General features: G+C 49.8%; 1 protein-coding gene across 4 annotated transcripts in view; it reads right to left on the reverse strand.

The window, feature by feature from the left end:
- ABTB3 (ankyrin repeat and BTB domain containing 3) overlaps positions 1–19,695 on the reverse strand; it is a 315,516-nt gene that overhangs the window by 33,625 nt on the left and 262,196 nt on the right. Inside the window, exons 5-11 of one of the 4 annotated variants that reach the window (XM_003126078.7) lie at positions 13,504–13,669; positions 10,678–10,767; positions 8,647–8,748; positions 6,676–6,769; positions 6,430–6,565; positions 5,477–5,697; positions 3,851–4,029 (exon numbers count right to left, since the gene is read on the reverse strand). In XM_003126078.7, coding sequence (XP_003126126.5) covers positions 3,851–4,029; positions 5,477–5,697; positions 6,430–6,565; positions 6,676–6,769; positions 8,647–8,748; positions 10,678–10,767; positions 13,504–13,669 — 988 coding nt within the window. The remainder of the gene's footprint in view (positions 1–3,850; positions 4,030–5,476; positions 5,698–6,429; positions 6,566–6,675; positions 6,770–8,646; positions 8,749–10,677; positions 10,768–13,503; positions 13,670–19,695) is intronic. The other 3 variants (XM_013988218.3, XM_013988219.3, XM_021091555.2) reach the window with 3 other exon arrangements.

The raw sequence follows: 19,695 nt of genomic DNA on the forward strand, positions 1-19,695 counted from the left end.
TGTGTGTCATACCTCAAAATAAAGTTTACTTAAAAAACCCATAGGTTATGTTTCCTTAATCAAAGGATGGCCTTGATAATTTCGATAATCCCCACTATAGCCTGTAGAAGGAAAGAACAAAAACAAAAACCCAGACCCTAGAAACAGACCTAGCAATGTTTTTCACTAAGGTGGTTTCTTAGGTAATTTCAGGCCTTACTTCCTTCTTTTCAAGCGTGTGGGGGTGGGGTGGGGCGGGGAGTGAGGGGTTTTGAAATGCTTTCAGCAGGTTTTGCTTTTTGTGAAATCGCAGAGGCTCATTAACAGAGGGCCAGCATACCTGCTCCCATTTTGGGTCTCAGTGGGGCTTGACATCAAGCACAAATCCTGCCCCCAAGAGCCCTGAGACTGTGGTGCTCATGAGAATACCTAATGGGACCCACTCTGGACCCCAGGCCAGGGGCTCTGAGGCTCAGGAAGAGCTGGGTGTGTCGCTGCGGGGCCATTCCTGCTATCCAGAGAAGGCTTCTCCACACTGCCCCTCTCCACTCGTTGGCTGAGCCTGGCAGGGAAACCCAAGCTGCCCTTTTGGTTCAGAGGCCTATTTCCCCCAGACTTCACAGGCTCCACTGTCTTAGCGGAACCCTAGAGTTCTACAAAGGCTGTTCTGAGGCAAAGGGATGAGGCTGGTGCTGGAGCCAGACTGCCTGGGTTCAATCCTAGCTCGGCCACTTACCAGCTATGTGACTTTGGGCAAATTAGTCACCCTCTCTGTGCCTTGGTCTCCCCATCTGTTAAATGAAAATAAGAACAGTACTTCCTTCAAAGGTTGCCTTTAAGGATTTATTTATTTATTTATTTATTTTTGTCTTTTTGCTATTTCTTTGGGCCACGCCCGAGGCATATGGAGATTCCCAGGCTAGGGGTCGAATCGGAGCTGTAGCCGCCGGCCTACACCAGAGCCACAGCAACGCCGGATCGTTAACCCACTGAGCATGGGCAGGGACCGAACCCGCAACCTCATGGTTCCTAGTCGGATTCGTTAACCACTGCACCATGACGGGAACTCCGCCTTTAAGGATTTAAATTTATTTATTTATTTTTTTATGATTACACCCATGGCATATGGAAGGTTCCCAGGCCGGGGATTGAACTGAGCCACAGGAGCCACAGCTACAGGATGCCGGCAGATCCTTTAACCCACTGTGTCATGGTGGGAACCTTTACCTGTGAGGATTAAATGAGTGAATCCTTATAATGTGCTTAGAGTAGTTCCAGACATATAGTAAATACAAAATATATATTTTAAGGAATTCCCTGGTGGCTCAGCAGGTTAAGTATTTGGCATTGTCACTGCACTGGCCCTGGGTCACTGCTGTGGCACAGGTTTGGTCCTTGGCCTGGGAACTTCCATGAGCCATGGGCGTGGTCAAAAAAATACATTTTAGTTTTAAAAAATTCTCATTTGTGTCTTGAAACTATTCATTACAAAAGGGTTCTGAGGGCAGATGAGTTTGGGAAACACTTGATTATCTTTGTGAATTAGGATATTCAAGGCTGTGGTAGAGACACTGGGGTATCACAAAGTTATCCTGAAGGGAGGGGCCAATATTTGGCCTGTTCACAGGTCACTTTTCATGGCTGGTTGGTACCTGGGCTGCAATGGGACATTAAATATTTTGATATCCTTTGCAAACGATGCAACAGACAAGAGCCTAATCTCAAAATATACAAATAGCTCCTACAACTCAACAACAAAACAAACCACCCAATTAAAAAAATACACAAAAGACCTGAATAGACATTTCTTCAAAGAAGATATACAGATGGCCAACAGGCACATGAAAAAAAGGCTCAACATCACTAATTATTAGAGAAATGCAAATAAAACTACAGTGAGGTACTGCCTCACACCAGTCAGAATGGCCATCATTAACAAGTCAATAAATAACAAATGCTGGAGAGGGTGTGCAGAAAAGGGAACCCTCCTGCACTGTTGGTGGGAATGTAAATTGGTGCAGCCACTATGGAAAACAGTACAGAGGTTCCTCAGGAAACCAAATATAGAACTACCATATGATCGAGCAATCCTACTCCTGGGCATCTATCCAGACAAAACTTTCTTTCAAAAGGGTACATTCATCCCCATGTTCACTGCAGCACTTTCACAATAGCCAAGACACGGAAACAAACTAAGTGGTCACCGATAGATAAAAGGATTAAAAAGATGTGGTACATATACTCAATGGAATACTACTCAACCCGAAAAAGGACAAAATGATGCCACTTGCAACAACACCCATGCAACCAGAGATTCTCATACTGAGTGAAATGAGTCAGAAAGAGAAAGACAAATACCATATGACATCACTTATATGTGGAGTCTAAAATAGAGCCCAAATGATCCTATTTACAAAACAGAAACAGACCACGGACAGGCAGAACAGACTTGTGGTTGCCGAGGAGGAGGGAGTGGGATGGATGGGGAGTCTGGGGTTAGTAGAGGCAAACTACTACATTTGGAATGGATAAGCAATGAGGTCCTACTACACAGCAGAGGAAACTATGTCCAATCTCTTGGGATGGAACATGATGAAAGACGGTGTGAGGAAAAGAATGTATTTATACATATATGCCTGGCTCACTATGCTGTACAGCAGAAATTGACACAACACTGTAAGTCAACTATAGCTCAATTAAAAATATTTTGACATCCTCCTTGCTGAGGGGATGGTTTTTACAGAACAGTCTTTGGGAAATACGGAAGGTGCCACACCCCCTGGTGAGGGCATCTTTATGATGGAAGTCAGTCACTAAATGGCAGGGACAATTTGACTCTTTTTTTTCTTCCCCCACTTTTTTGGCTGCCCCCGAGGCATGTGGAAGTTCCTGGGCCAGGGATCAAGTCCGAACCAGAGCTGTGACCTATGTCACAGCTGCAGCAACATCAGATCCTTAACCCACTGTGCTGGGCCAGGGATAGAACTGGTGTCTCCACAGAGACAAAGGGATCATTAGCCCACTGCGCCACAGCAGGAACTCCCAGTCTGACTTGTATTACCTTCACAACTAGCCAAAGAGTTAAATACTGCTCCCACTTCCAGGTGGGGACACTGAGGCAGAGGGACGTTAGGTAACTTGAGTGGGTCACCAGGCTAGTAAGTGGCAGAGCTAGGTTTGAACTGCCAAAGTTTGGCTCCAGAGCCCATGCTCTCAACTCCTGTGCTGCACTGTCCCCTGTGCCCCACTGAGAAGCCCTGGGATATGTGACAGTGGTCCATGAACTCCTCAGGGCCTCTTAGGCAGACTGGTCCCCTGGTGATGCCATGGCTGCAGAGGCAGGTCATTTGTCACTTTCTCCCCACCCCCAGCCCCCACTGTCTGGCTGGGGAATGGGCACGGTGCAAGGTCCATTCTCAAAGTTTACCACCTACACACAGCAAGGCCACAGGGCCCACCAGCATGGACTGGAGGTCCATGTGGTATGGCCAAACACATGACCACAAAGAGAATTTTTCCAGGGTTGATCTCCTAAGATCCTGAGGGATGGCCTCATGTTTGAAGGGGCTGCAGTGTTGCCCCGTTGCTGAGAATATAGGTCAGCAGGAATTCGGAGGCCTGCGAGGAAGGGGTGCGCCTCAAATGCTAGGTTTGTCCAATCGCCTGACCTGAAAAACCTTCCCAGGGCCTGGCTTTCCAGGGACCCTGGCAGGGTCTGCATCTCATCAACCTAGGGGGTCTGCAGCCACATGCACAGTGCCATGACTACAGAGTGCAACCCAAGCGCAGGGCCAGGCTTGGGTGGCACTAAGATGGGAACCTCCGGCCTCGCTCTCTGCCTGCAACCACGGTGGCCTCAAGCCCCTCGTACCTTGCTGGCTTTCAAGATCTCGAACATCAGGGGCAGGCCCTGGGTGATAAGCTCCTCCGTGTACTCTTCCTCCTGAATGGTCTTAAACTCCTTCAGCAGACACTGAATGAGAGGCCTGCGGTGCTGCTGGAAGGCGATCCGCAAAGACTCCAGCCACGTGTGCAGCGTCCACGGGACACCTGGAAAGGGGGCGGGCAGGGGCGGGGGAGGGGAGGGAAAGGGAGGGGAGAGGAGGACAGAAAACAACCAGGGGAGAAGGTATGTGTTTATCTGGAAGCTGGCCTCTCCCCGGGGACATCACCAAATTATGAGATTTAGAGGCCGACTTCCAATGCATAGAGGTACGGTTGGTTTTTTTGCCCCCAAAGACTTGCAGAAGTTGAAATTAAAGGTCATAACTCGATTTCCTTAACTACGGTGTCCAGCTCTGCATGCTTCATGTGTTATCAAGGGCTGCGTTTCACGAAATATAATCATTGCCTAGAAGGGCGGAGTAATAACGCAGGCCCTTGATGCACATGCATCCTTCTGACTTCCTTCGTCTCCGTGGCCTCTCCATCCGTGCTCAGGGCTCGGAGCTGGGGAAACACGCGGGCAGACCTCACCATCTGCCGCTCTGGCCAGGGCAGATATTTCCATCTGAATGTGAAGACACAGGAGGAGACGGCTGCTGCTCCCGTGTGCAAAACACTTCCATCTGCAGGCACTTCATCAGGTCTTCCTCCCTTAATAGAAACCTCTCCAGCAGCTGATTGCTGCGATTTGCTTCTTGTCTCTCTTGGGGAGGCTGAGGCACTCGCTACTGTTTATAACGAGTGCACCATGCAGGGGTCTCGAGCTGCATAATCGTGCTGAACAGGCTCCTAAGGCAATGGCATAAACGCCCCTCATACGAAACAGCCACCCTCTGAGAGAGACCTGTTTCTAGAACAGCACTGGGGGCCCCCTTTCAGGCCTCAGCCCACTGTGACCTGCCACACCCTGCTCCATTCTGCTGTTCCTGTGCCATTAGATGGGAAGGATGTCCTAGCCTGTCCCCCAGACACACAGATGAGGTGTCCCCTGGGCTAGCTCACTCCATAAACAGCCACCCCTAGCCCTTTCCCGAGGATGGCTCCGGCCGAGACGCTCAGTGGGTGGAGCTCCGTGGGAAGGTCTGCCCTCATCCTAGCTGATGCCCGTGGCCGCTTCGTGGATTTGGGTGCCCTATGCAGCGATTCCCCAACCACTGGGAACCACCTGGGATGATTGTTAAATATAAAGATTTCCAGCCTTTATCCATCCAGACCCTCGACAGCAGAGCCTCTGGGTGTAGGGCCTGGCAATCTGCATTCAGACAAACTCCCCAGGTGATTCAAATTCCCAACTCAGCGTCCACGGTTTGGGAATCATAGACGGGTGACCTGAGGATGGGGCTGTGGGGCTGGTAGGATGCTGGGGTCTAAGGGGACAGTGCGGGGACTGAGCCTGGAAGTGCTCCAACCAGCAAATGAGAAGCTCCCTGGGCCGAGTAGGGTGGGTACATGTGTGTGCATGTGTGTGTGTGTGCGTGTGTACGTGGACATGTGTGTGATGTGGAGCCAGGCGGAGGCACCGTGCCCAGCCAGGGAGGGTCCCCAGACTGACCTATGCTCCTGATATCAATTGTGACATCCACGTAGCCATGCTCAGCGCTGTGGTACATGGCCTCCCTCAGGGCTCTGAGTTTGGCCTTGCTGTTGCGGCTGGCACACAGGGGGGGCGGGGCTGTCTCCGCCAGGTCAGTCCCCTCGGCCAGAATCTCCTCCAGGGACAGGATATCGCTCTTCTCCTTCTCTGGCTGAGCGAGCAGTTTGCGGAACACATTCCTGTCAATCATAAACCCAGAGAGGAAGACACTCAGAGAAGGAAGGGTGGTGGCGGGGGCGGGACGGAGCAGGGAAGCGGGGCGACCGCTGGCTTGGGATGAGGGAAGGGAGGGGCCAGTGCCGGGGCGGTGGCTTCGGAGGCCTGACCACGGGTGCTACGTTTTGTGGATGGAGGAGATGGTGGGCCGTGACTGGCTGGGCTTCCTCGAGGACAACTTGGGGCTTGCTGTCAATATCTGGAAGGTTCTAGAACTCTGCCCTTTGAACCCTCTGCCTGCCCTCCCCCCACAGTGAATTTGCTTCAGGTGGGGTTATGTGTAATAAACTCCCAGGGGGGTAAATTCTGAAGGAATCGTGGATGGGAAGTCACCCAACATGAGAGGGTTTATTATTTTGTTAAATGGATCCGTCTCACTTGGCGACAGGCAATGTGACGTGCTCTGACCAACACTGGCAACGCGTGATGTCTCTGGGAGGTGAATGCCAGCTGGGAAAGGACCAAGCAAGCCAGGTGGCTTGGACGTGCACTGCATGGAGGTGGCTCTTACCAGGAGGCTGGCAGTCAAGGCCACTCCGGCCGGGCTTGGGGCCTGGGGCCTGGGGCCTGGGGCCTGGACTGCCTCTGGGCCCCACATCCAGAGATGTAGTGTAGGGTCTGGGCTAGGCCTGGGAATCTGCATTTTTAACAAGCACCACTGGGGACCTTGTGGCTTTTGGCCCATCCTAGCCTACCTGTGTCCGTGGGCTGCGGCCTGGCTGAAAGAGTTCATATCACCCTGAGGGGTCGTAGAAATCCCATTCCTGTACATGGTTCCTATCAGGGGGTCTGCGCCACGCTCCAACAGCAAACTAACCAGCTCAAAATTTCCTGCAAGCCCAGAGAGGGGGGGTTTTACAAGAGAATAAAGCAAATACACAGTCACAGACGCATCAAGGGTGGTGGAGCCCCTGGGCTGGATGAGCATCGGCAACTCTTACCTACGGCGGCTGCAAGCTGGAGGGGCGTTTCTGAGTAGTTTTCCTCGCCGTGCTCCACAGAGCCCTCCACCTTGGCCCCGGCATCCAGGAGGAGCTGCAGAGGAAGGGTGGCCATTGAGATGTTTAAAGGACACGCACGTGAGGCGACGACGTCAGGAAAAACTGGGGGAAATCAGTGTGATGCCAGAGTTCCTGCCCCCACTCTGGGTCCGTGACCATGCGGCACAGGGTGAGGGCAACTGCACTTCGGAGGAAAACTGAGAGCCTCTCGAATCTTCTAGGGCCTCAGACCACTCAAAGTGTGGTCCCCGGACCATCGCACCAGCATCTCCGGGAGGCTTGTTTGAAATGCCGGCTCTCAGGCTCCACGGGAGACTGAATGAATGAGAATCTGCATTTCAACAAGTTCTCCTGGTGATGTATATGCACATTCAAGTTTCTAGAAGCACTGAGCTAGAAGTTCATGGCAATAGAGGGCCGGAGAACTTCCTTTTGGGGTCGGTCACACAAAGCCTCAGAGAGGATTAGTGGGAGGTCAGAACCACAGCATCTCAAGAGTTCCGGAGGATTTGGGGGACCACCTGGACCAACCAGGACAAGAATCCCTTCTAGAACACCCCAGGTGGCTCTGAGGATAGCTCAGCAAGTGCGAAGTTTCCCAGCTAGCAAGATCAGTGAATAAAGTGGCAGAAAGAGCTTCTTAAAAATGAAGGTTCTGTCCGTGCCGAGCTCACTCACAGTGAACATGCTGTCAGCACCATGGATATGAAATGAGGGGCAACTTCTGCTTCTCTGCTACCTGTCCAGGGCCACAGGAAGGGGCTGCCTACTTGGCATTCTATGATGTGTGCACCTGCAGTGGAAAAGTGACCCGACTTTTGTTTGGCTTTGCTTGGCTGCCCAAGGCTCCTATTTCTGATTTAAAGACTGGGGATGCCACTGGGGTAGCATCTGCGTCTACAAGGCCACCCTCCGACCCCTTCTTTCTTAGATTCCTCCACTAGGAGTAGGCTGATCATGATGTTCTAAAGGCAGCAGCCAGCTCTCCGTGTGACATGTCCCATGCTCAACCTCCCAAAACATGCCTGTGGATCTATCTTAAGGATGCTCATGACCAAGGAAACAGCAAAGGAGCCCTGTGCAATTCCACCATTGCCTGGTGGTCCCTGGCACACTATTTCCTGCTCTAATTCTAGGAGGCTTGGACCACATAAAAGGGGGTGTGTTCCTGATATACCCGAAGCTCAGCACTCACTGAGGGGCCAGGTGTGGCCAGGAACCTGAAGGCTGGTCCCTTTTGTTCCAGTGACACGAAGACCAAGTGTAAGATCTAGAGTATGCTGGATGGCTATTCATTCACTGAGCACCAACTCTGTAACAGCCAGAAAGGGTGTAAGCAAAACACACTTATGTGGACGTCTCTCCATCCTCGGGGAACTATTTGAGAAGACATATGATGACCCTATTCCCGCACCTCTTGGATGGGATTCTCCATAAGTGGGATCCAAGCCAGTGTCTTTAGAAAATGCTTCCTTGATGCCTCAGATGCTTCTTTCCATGGGCTAGAAACCACTAGACTCTATGCAAACATTGGGGTCACACCTAAGGGAAGGCTCTAAGGTCTGACACCAGCCAAGTCTTATGTTTATGTTACGACAAGGAAAACGAACAAATCCACAAAATCACAGCTCAGGCCCCACCCCCGAGCAACTGGGAACGACTTGGTAGGTTTGGCACTCTGTGTGTGAGGCTGCATGGGGGTATGTGATAAGTTCATATTGGTTAAAGCCGAGCCATATAGATCATTACATATAATATCTTTAGTCATATGATATGAATGGACTATATTTAACCGCAATTAACCAATACGAATCTCTTAGGGAATATGCATGCTGGGAGAGGAACAGATTTGTGCAAGAGGTGAAGAGGTGACGTTAAAGGGCAAATGTGGGGAGGGAAATACATTAATACCTGAACTACAGGAATATGTCCATGCAACACAGCAAAAGTCAGAGCCGTCCAATGGCGGGTCTCGGGGTGGACGGATGGATATTTATGAGGAGTACTGACAACCTATAAACAAAGTGAAGTTATTTTCAAAATGTGACCTTCGCAATACTCAGACTAGCAAATCTGACCTATCCGTGGCTGGGTACATGGGCTAGAGATGTATACAGGACCTCCTGGAAGGTACCTTGGGAAATGCTGGCCATGCGGGGGTAGTGACTTTACGTCCTCCGTGCACCATGAGGACTCCTTTGCTTTTCATCTGAAAGAGTTCAGTGGATGGCTTCTGACTGTCTCTAAGGTGCCGCGGAGACGCTGTGAATGGTGGCGACCATGGGTCAGTACCCCTGTCTGTCTCTTCCTGCTTAAGGGAAGGTGGTGCGTCTGAGAGCTACAGGCTACGCCACATCATCACATGCACATCTCACGGGACATTCTCGGTGGTGGCAAACCCCAGGCAGGGGGAGGTCTGCTTTGAGCTTTCAAGCCAAGCAGGACCACCATCCGTCTGATGGAGAAAGAACATCACCATGTGGTCACAGCTCACCTCCCACTGTGCTCATTTCACACTTCTGCTGGCTTCCTGGTTGACAAGAACCCTCATGCCCCTGGAAACCTAGCTGCAAACCTTCCCTGGACACACCACGAACAAGCAATCAGGTATTAGTCTTCCCATAGGAGAGCCTCACAACACCCCGGGCCAAGCGAGAAGCTGCAGGACAGCTGACATCCTGCACGACTGCCACCCACACATGGCTTTTCTTCCAGAAAGTCTTGGGGTGATACCTGCTTCATTCAGAGCAGTGGAGTTCACTCATTACCAGCTGGGGGAAGACCTTGCGTTGGGAGCTATGGGACGGGCTAGAGGACCAGAGAACCCTACCGGGACCTAAAGCTGAAGAACCCTTGTAGGGATCTGTGTGGTGGTTGGAGATTCACAGCAGGGAACAAAAATTCCCCTCATACTGAAACATTCAAGATCCCAAATGGTTCTGGAACCAAAACTGTGTCTGTTACCTGCTTTCCTCAGATGAATAGAAAGCTCACTAATTAAAAAAAAAAAAAAAAAAAAAGCAGCACACTACTAAGACTACAGGAGCAACTAATTCTGAACTAAAAAGATTCCTGGGATTGCTGAGTTGGGACTACAGCATGTCAATTAGTCTTCCCAGCCTCTGAGACTGCTAATATTAGGCTGCTGGAGGCCATGGTCTTAAGACGGCGTAGAACATGGTGAAAAAGTATGATTTCAGCTATTAGAAGCCTTAGTGGTAGGGGGAGACCAATATTAACTGAATCTCAAGCTGATGCTACTCGCTGTTATTTATTTCTTCCAACACCTCTCTGAGATGGGTGAGATTATTCTCCCATTTTGTAAAGGGGAACATTGAGGCTCAGGAAGGTTAAACTGCTTGCCTAAGCAGAAAGCAAGTTACTAAGATGCAGCCATTTTAGAATTTGAACCCATGCGTCAAATTCTAAAGCCTGTGGGGGTATGCTGTCCCCTAGACCACACTGCCTCAAGGAAGCTTTGCAAGTAGCTTTAAGACCTATGGCTTCAATCGGCCGACCAGGTAAGGCAATCAGGATTCAGTAGGGGAGAGCAGAAGATCTGGGGGCGCTCCACCTTAGCTCAGGGGAGTCGGGCCGGCTTTGTATTAGGCAGAGGAAAGGGCTGAGGGCTCAGGAGAGCTCTCTCTGCCTGATCTCAGAAGGGAGAATCGGAGACTGAGTACAGCTGAGCAGAGGGAGAAGCTGGTGCTCCTTGTAGCATCGTTGGCTGTTTTAAAATGAAACTTGCTTGTGGGCAGCTCCTGGAAGTTTGGCTGGGCTGGGGCCTCAGGATGGAGGGGATCCAACATGGTCTGATCTACTTGCTGGGCTGAGCACCCCCAGGAGTGGCTTGTGGGAGAAAAAAAAAAAGCCCCCCTCTCTTTGCTTGCCTTCCCCGGGGACTGCCAGGCCCAGGGGCTCTGCAGCCGTCTGCACCCTCACCTCCACATTCAGGTCAGCTCCGGCATCCAGCAGCATCTGAACCATCGCCTCGTCCCCACGGACGCAGGCATACATCAGGGGGGTCATGCCCTGCGGTGGGTTAGAAACCAGAGAATGGAGAAGGTTTACAAAAAGGTGGCTGTGTCGCTCGACAATAACAAATGGAAAATCTTACTTGCATGAAGGAGGCTATGCTTGTATTCAAAATCCAGCATTTTAAAGGAAAGGTACAGCTTTCTGACGGGGAAGGTCATAATCCTCCACATGTCAAAAACCAAAATGGAGCCAAGAACGGAACATATTGCCTTTTTTTTTTTTTTTGCATTTATCTTTGCTTAAGTTGGAGGAGTTTCATTTGTCTGTCTTAAGATGCAACCAATCTAAGCATGTTTGCTAACAAAACAAGTGGCTGGTTTCAACTGAACGTTCTTAGGAACTTTCCAGATTCGGCCCGAAGCCATCTAATGGGTAAACACTGTTTCCTTGACATTTTCTCTTTCACAATGTAGCAAGTGTCACCTTGCTCTATAGAAGCTGCTGGTCAATGTCAAGGGCAACTGGATGCCTCTGAGTACCTCCCTTCACTGGCATCTGCTTTGACATTATTATCTTCAAGCAAAAGGCAAGTGTGAGGAATGGCTTTCAGGAATTCCATATTTGCCCATGATTCCTGCCTGTGACAAAGTACCAAAAGCAACAGAAGTAAGGGGCAGATTTTCCAATAAACACTATTGTGAAGACGGCTATTTTGGAAAATGTTCAAGTTAGAGCCTGATTTCAAACCATACACTAAAACATTTCCAGTTGGATTAGAGACATGGAGAAAAATTAAAACCATAAAAGACATTTAACTGTATCCATTTCTAGGCATAAAAGTAATGGGAGAAATCACAAAAGAAAATCATTATTTGGGAAAAAAGAATGGATATGTTTATATGTATGACTGATTCACTCTGCTGTAGGCCTGAAACTAAGACAACATTGTAAGTCAATGATACTCTAATAAAATTTTTAAAAAAGAAAATCATTACAATGTGGAGAACATGAAATTGAAAACATAAACAAAATTAAGAGGTAAACAATACATTGAGATATACTGGAGGGAAAAAAAGGAGCTCCCTGGTGGCACAGAGGTTGGGGACCTGGTGTTGTCATTGCTGTGGCTTGGGTTGCTCCTGTAGTGCAGGTTCAATCCTTGGCCTAGGAACTTCTGTATGCCATGGTGTGGCCAAAAAAAAAAAAAAGAGAGAGAGAGAGAGAGAGAGAGACATTTGTCACATTCTAACGAAGGGTTATATGCCTAATATGTAAAGAGCTCTTCAAAATAAAGAAGAAAAATAGTTAAGCTCCAATGAAAAATAGGCCAAAGATAAGTAAAAATTAATAACGTACACATACATATTTGGAGTAAAAATTAACAGGGTACACATACATAGTGTATAAGGAACAGTCTCTGGAAAAGTAATTTGGGATCAAAAACCTTAAGATAAGTTGATGTGCTTGAGCCACCATTTCCACTTGAAAAAAAGTTCCCTAATAGTCAGAGATTTTAACAAAGACTTGTGTAAGTATATTTAGCTCAGCATTACTGATATAAGTAATTAAAAACAATCTAAATATCCAACAACTGAGGTATGGTTAACTAATAAATGACGAGGCCTTTTAATGTAGCCATTAAAAGTGATTTTAAAAGAAAAATACTTAATGATATTGCAAAGTATTTTTAATACAAAATAGTGAAAAAAAGCAAGAGATAACAAATCTCTGTTTTTAAAAAATAACACGTGTGGAGTTCCCATCGTGGCGCAGTTGTTAACGAATCTGACTAGGAACCATGAGGTTGCGGGTTCGGTCCCTGCCCTTGCTCAGTGGGTTAACGATCCGGCGTTGCCGTGAGCTGTGGTGTAGGTTGCAGACGCGGCTCGGATCCCGCGTTGCTGTGGCTCTGGCGTAGGCCGGTGGTTGCAGCTCCGATTCAACCCCTAGCCTGGGAACGTCCATATGCCGCGGGAGCGGCCCAAGAAATAGCAACAACAACAACAACAACAAAAGACAAAAGACAAAAAAAAAAAAAAAAAAATAACACGTGTGTACGTGTGTGTTTTAGGGCTCCTTGGTGTTGCTGGAGAAAATTATCAGCTGTTATCCTGTCCCTGGAACTGGAACTGAGCGCATGAGCTGCCCACATGCGAAGCTCTCTCTGTCCCTGAGACTTTCCATCTGCGGCTCACACTGGAAGCTGCTGTTTGCTTCCTCTGTGTCATCCTCACCCACGTGGGGTGTCTCCCCGATAGACACACAAGCCCCTCACTGCACCTCCATTTCAGGGCTCTGGGGGATGGCTGCCTATCTCTGACATGCCTCCTAGGGTCCCCCAGGACGCCTTTTGTGCATCTTAAATGTACCCTGAAAGTTTGCTGAAAATCTGCCTGGACTTGTTCTGTGATGCAGTAACAGGCCAGCAGAGAACTAATTTTAACTATGCCGGAAAAAGGACTTAAAGGACACATGCTAAATATAAACGATGGTTATCTGGATGATGGCATTATTTCCTTTCTGGAATAGGCCTATTTTCCTCTATTTTTCCATTTCAGCTGCAATGATCACGTGCAACGTCTATAAAGATGAACAAGGGTATTTTTATAAGATATTTTGAAAACTCAAAAAAACCTAAGGAAAAAAAAAATCCGCCCTAAGTCACCAGTAGGGGGAGCTTTTGTCCGGTGCCTGCTCTTTCCATCTTGCCCAGGGGTTGGGTGGTGCTTATGGTGGAGGCGGGGGTGGGAGGGGGTGGTGCCTGTTCAGGCACTCGGAGGGACTCAGTACCTGTTCGCTCATGGTGTTGATCCCATCCGGCCCCAGGAGAGACACCGCCTGCTTCACCAGGTCGGTCCGCCCGCAGTTCAGCATCCGGAAACCCAGGTCCTGCTTAAACTTGGCTTCGATGGCCACTGCGTCCAGCTTCCGAGAAGCACAAAAGCAGTCGTCGGCCCTGAGGAAGGGAGAGATGGTCAGTGGGGCGAGGTGGCTTCTCCAGGGACTGGTCCTTAAGGGCCACAAGCGTTGGGAAGCACCACGGAGATTTTTCCACGTGCTTTTCATGTCAATGCCTGTTTCTAGGCTCTAGTAGAATATGCGTATCTCTTGATCCTTTGTTCTTTATAACTGCGGGTCATCTGTTTCCTCTCTCCTCTGTGCTCCCATAGCATCCCAAGCTAAGAACAACAATGACTAATATTATTATTTCGAAGGTTTACTATGGGCTGGGGTCTCTGCTAAACTCTACATGAGTTAATTCATTTACTCTCCACACAACCCCAGGAGGTACATACCATCATTACTAACCCTTCTTTTAACCATGGGAAATAGGCACAGGTAAGGGACATGCCCAAGGCCATGCAGCCAACAACCCGTGGAACTGGGATGCCAAGGCAGTTGTGGAGAGCTGGCCTGGATACCTACTGGGTCACCCTGTCCCCCCATCACAGCACCTACTATGCCTCTTTCCTTGTCTGACATCCCTTCCAGGCTGGGGACGGGACCTTGTGCAGTGAGTCTCTGCATCTCAGTGCCAGACAGCACACAGCCCGCGGAGGTGTTAACAACGTGAGCTGAATGAACACAGAATGGCTGGAGTCCCGACTCGCAAAGTGGAAGCAGGGTGGAGACCTGGAGATGAAATGAGCACCAGGGATGAGGTGCATCAGAGACCGACCAAGCCAGCCGGGCGCGGCAACTGAGGTTCGGGAAGAGTGGGGAGGAGAATGGACAGATTCAAGAAGGGGATACAAATTCTGTTTGTAAACGTACTTTATTCTCATGGTGACTCATCAAAGCCAATCATCAAGCATTTACTGAGCACCTGTTGTAATGATACCCGGAAGGGGAGGGGGCACAGGTACTGGTCACAATAATGCCGTGTGGCATATGCAGTGATGGGGGTGACCAGAGACATGCACCAAACAGAGCCTAGGGGATCCAGCAAGGCTTCCTGGCCTGAGCTGTATCTTTTTATTTATTTATCTATTTTTGTCTTTTGTCTTTCTAGGGCTGCACCTGCAGCATATGGAGGTTCCCAGGCTAGGGGTCTAATCGGAGCTGTAGCAACAGGCCTGTGCCACAGCCACAGCAACTTGGGCTCCGAGCTGCGTCTGTGACCTACACCACAGCTCACGGCAACATCGGATCATTAACCCACTAAGCAAGGCTAGGGATGGAACCCGCAACCTCATGGTTCCTAGTTGGATTCGTTAACCACTGAGCCACGACGGGAACCCCCCCTGAGCTGTATCTTCAATGAGGAGCTAGAAGGATAGAGGGTAGGAGAGCTTGGAGCAGGGCTGGTATGAACAAAGGAATGAAGGGCTCTGAGAGGGCACTATAGTGATTTTAGTATTTCTGGGGCATAAACTTCCAGGCAGAGTGCCAAAAGCTGGGAAGGGAGGGGCTTTATTTAATCCTAAGGCTCCAGACTTTATCCGTAAGAGCCGCAGATGGTTTCCAAGCAGGCAGGGGAGTGGTGGGATGGTAACTCTGGGAGAGAGCGGAGGATGGCTTGGAGGGGAGCTGACCCTAGGAAAGGAGAGATGTGTTAGTGTTAAACTCACTGAATGGACAGAAACCACGCCCGAGCGTGAAGTGACAAGGGGCTGAGAGAAGGCAGCGGGTGCTGGGGTGCGGCAGGGGTCGGGGACTGTGTTTCTCTATGTGCAAGTGCCATTTCTCAGATGACTGGCACAAACCCTGCTGGGAACCCTTGTGCCACATGCCCTCGCGACAGGGGGAGTCAGCCCCATCCTGGACCCCTCCTTACTCCTGCCCCTTGCTAATTCTGAGCAAGGAACTCTGGAATTCCTGCCTCTAACTAAGCCGCTTTGTGGCTTTGTGTTTGTGATGGAACTACCATCTTTTTTATCCTTGGAGGAAATGCCTAAAGTTTGTGGCCGTAGAGCCAGGATCTGGGGAAGAGGACCTGAGGGGGGACAGAGAGAGCTTCAGGATGGGTGTGCCCTTGACTCTTCACGAGGTTCCTGATCTGTCATCCATCCCTGCTGGCAGAGGAGTCATAGCAGAAGGCTGTCCCCAAACAGGCAGCCGTCACATGTGGTAAGGCTCTTACAAGGACACGAGGGGTTTGCTTATGGCCACCAGAGGGAGCTGATGCAGTGAAGATGGAACCAGAGAAAGAGGACGCGGGGTCTTGATTTGGGATCTCATCTACACGCATTCCTCAGGAACCGGCTATCAGGCCAGACCTCCCAGGGCCTATGTGTATGAGAGCCCAGGGATGAAGTGAGAACTTACTGAGGGACCTGGACCCGGGACTCCGAGGTTAAGACCTTTTCATGGCAGGTGAGGGAGCCAAGACCAGCCCAGGTGGAAGATTCTCCAGGGAGGCTGGAGAGCTCCCCAGGTTGAGGGGCTGCTTAGGGACTTGGGCCTGGCTCTAGACCATGCATGAGTCCCAAGATGTGAACTTCGAAGGCACAGAACTGGGGCAGGCGGGGCTGTACCCCAGGACGTCTTGGTCCAGTTCATGGGAATTTGGACTTGGAACCCTCATAGCTACGGTTGCCAGGTTTAGCAAATAAAAAATACTTCAGCAACTACTTGGTGGGACAAACTTATTCTACCACTTTGTTCACTGTTTATCCGAAATGGAAATCTGTTTCTCTCTCTCTTTTTTTGGCTGTGCCCGTGGCATGCTTCCTGGGTCAGGGATCAAACCCACGCCACGGCAGCGACCTGAGCGACAGCGGTGATGGCATTGTATCCAGCATCGCTGGGCCACCAAGGAGATTTGTTTCCTCTTTTAAATCTGGGAGAGGGCAGAGCCACTTGCCATGATCTGAGAGGCCCATGAGGAGAGACCATGGACCCCACTGAAGTATAGACAGCACGCATCTCCAGGGGAAGAGGAGAGACCCTTGGTAAGGCAGTGGTCTGCATCCAGGGGACCCGTGTTCCATAGAAAATGATTAGGGAAGAAAGTTTCGGCAGAATAAAAAGGACAGAAGGAAGAGGGTGAGAATGGCAGGGCGAGTTCCTGGGGCACAAGCCCCGGGGGTTTTTGGAGACGGAGGGGTGGGGGCTTGCAGATGTTGTACTAGAGCATCTGGAGCCCCAGTGTACGCAGATCTCTAGGAGGTATCCAATTGGATTAACTCTAAGGAAAATCTTTCTTCCAACAGACCACTGTCTAATTCTGGAAGAGGTGGCTCTGTGCTCTCTCCTTCTTGGGGAGCAAAGATGCTGTGAATTGTCCCTGTCACTGAATTTGCAATTTCCTCTCCTGTCTGTGTCCAAGTCCCTTCTGTCATCCGCAATGCCTGATTGATGCTCTCAAATGAGCATCTTTTCCCAGAGTCACGCTACATTCCACGTGACTGCAGGAATGTTACTGAGGCACCTCCTGGGCGTGCAAGCTCATGGAGCAGAAAACACAGATCCCAGCCCCAGCCCGTGTTCACCAAGCTCCCGACCGGTAAAGTGATAATTCCGGGAACATCAGGAGAAGTGTTTACCAGCTCCAGAGGTCCTTGATTTTAATTAGAGAGAAATGGCAAGAAAATTACGGTAGCTAAGATGATAACGACGATAATTGTTATTATAGAAAGCTAATATTTATTGAATACTGTTGCAATCTAAGCCCTTTCCATGTATTCACTCATACAACCATCACAACAAGCCCACAATGTAGGGCTGTTAGGAGCCCTGGTCCAGAGATGAGGAAGCTGCCCAAGTCACAGAGCTAGTAAGTGACGGCTCCAGGATTTGACCCGGCTGATCTGACGCCCCCCACAGCCTGACCCCTCAACAGGACCTGGCACTTCTCCATGGTGCTGGCGTGTCCACACATACAACTGCCCGCTGGACCAGATCTCTTGGATGTCTCTGAGACTGTCACACTGAGAATGTCAGCCTCTTGGGGGCAGAAGCACATCTATCTTGTTGTCCATTGTATCCCCAACAGTGCTTGAAGCATGAGGGTATTAACTGATGGGGGGGCTGCACATGACCCACTGCTCATTGTTGGGAGCAGACCCCTCGGAACACCTGCTTATCAAGAATCCCTCAATCATACACAGTAAGTGATGGTTCTGGTTCCTGAATTTTGCCAGCCAATGGCAGGCAGGCAAACGAAAACAGGTAAGAAACGTTTTCCATAAAGGTCGGTGAAGACATGGCTTTCTGTCCACCTGGGCTGGTGAGAAACTTTACCTCTGCAACGTCTTAATTCCTCCAGCATCCCTGTAAACACGACTCAGAGCACCACTGACTCTTTCTGGAAAGTCTCTGAAGGATCTGCCCTGGAAGACCAGCAGGTCCCCCTGTGCCTGCCTAAGTGGAGGACTTATTTATATAGGAATCTATGAAGCCAGTCACCTGGGGCATCATGAGAAGGTGATGATGTGGTGGTTTCCCTCTGAGTGGCTTTTGATGATGTCCTAAAAAAATCAGATCAATTTAAATAAGAGGTCAGCTACCAAGGTGGTCAATTTCTCTGATTTCTCAGGGGCCCGGGCCCCAAGAGACTGGTTCAATATTTCCCACCACTTCGGGAACATGACTTCAGAAAGCTGTTTCCCAGGAGGCCTGCGGGCTTGACGACAGCCAGGGATGGCTCTGCCTCTTTCCTCCATCGGAAGGAGGTGGCACTGAGGCAAGAGCTGACATGTTCTACTGATCTCCTGATGCTCTCCAAGTGCCAAATGCAAGGTGAGGATGCCCCAGACATGTTTTATTCATTTATTATTTTTTAAAGCTAGCATGGAAATGATGAGCATGAACTCTGGTTCTCCCAGCACTACTATTTAGCAGCTATGGGATCCTGGGGCAAATTACTTAACCTCTTTGTCATTTGGTTTTCTCACCTGTAAGATGAGCTTTCAGTAATAATACCTTCCTCGAAGGATTTTGGGTGTGGATTCAAAGAGATAAGCCATGAGCAGTGTGTGGAAGAGAACAGAGCTTAGCACACAGCTCTCATGAAATGTGGGAGCTCTTATGATGATTATTGCAAATCACAGAGCAAGGTGCAAATGGGAGAAAATACACTCTGTTTCAAAGAAGCAAATGCAGAGACATGGAGACTAAAGAGTATTTTAGTAAGAGCATTCTTTTTTTTTCTTTTTAGAGCCGAACCCACGGGACATGAAGTTCCCAGGCTAGGGGTCACATCGGAGCTGTAGCTGCTGACCTACACCACAGCAATGCCAGATTGGAGCTGCGTCGGTGACCCACACCATGGCTCACAGCAACACCGGATCCTTGACCCACTGAGCAAGGCCAGGAATCAAACCTGTGTCCCCATGGATACTAGTCAGGTTCGTTTACACTGAGCCACGAGGGAAACTCCAGGATGCATACTTATTACAACTCTATTATTGTGTAATTGCAGGTCCTCTTTCTGGGGATTTCATCAGGCCACCTGGAAGCCCCCCATCCCATCCTCCAGCCATGTGATCCTCCAGGGCAGGTCCTTCTTTGCTCCTGAGGCCATTTCCAGCTGTTCTAAAGCCTGGCCCCTTGGAGCCCAGGCCTGGCTGCAGCCTCTCCTTGGCTGGGCCTTGTGCAGTAGCTCTGCGGTTGCTCCTGTGGCTCCTCAATTCCCTCTCCTTGTGCTTCTGTTCTTGTTCATCTGGGTCTTGCCAGGAGGCTGGCAACCTGAGCAACTCCCAAGGCCCCTCTCAGAGGCAGCAGCCCAGGGTTAGCCCGGGGCCCGTGTGAAGGGAGGAGCCGCTGTGCCCCGAGCAGGACTCAGACGGAGGTGTCTGGCTGCGGCCGGGGGTGACTGCGAGAGGATGAAGCCCCACGAGCCATGATTTGGTTTCCAGTTTGGCTCTCCAAGGCCAGCGGTCAGATTAGTTGCCTTGGAACAGGGTAAAGGTGTTAGCAATAATCAGAGAAATAGTAAATATTTACAGTTTCCCTCACACACCAGATGTAAGGTAATAATAATAGTAACTACAGACATTTATAGAGAGCTTTCCACGTGCTAAGCATTTCACATGTAAG

Source organism: Sus scrofa, chromosome 5 (genome assembly GCF_054392235.1).
Source record: "Sus scrofa isolate SSC_HxYL_T2T_F1_AM1 chromosome 5, Sscrofa_HxYL_maternal_Yorkshire_Landrace_v2.0, whole genome shotgun sequence".
Taxonomy (NCBI): domain Eukaryota; kingdom Metazoa; phylum Chordata; class Mammalia; order Artiodactyla; family Suidae; genus Sus; species Sus scrofa.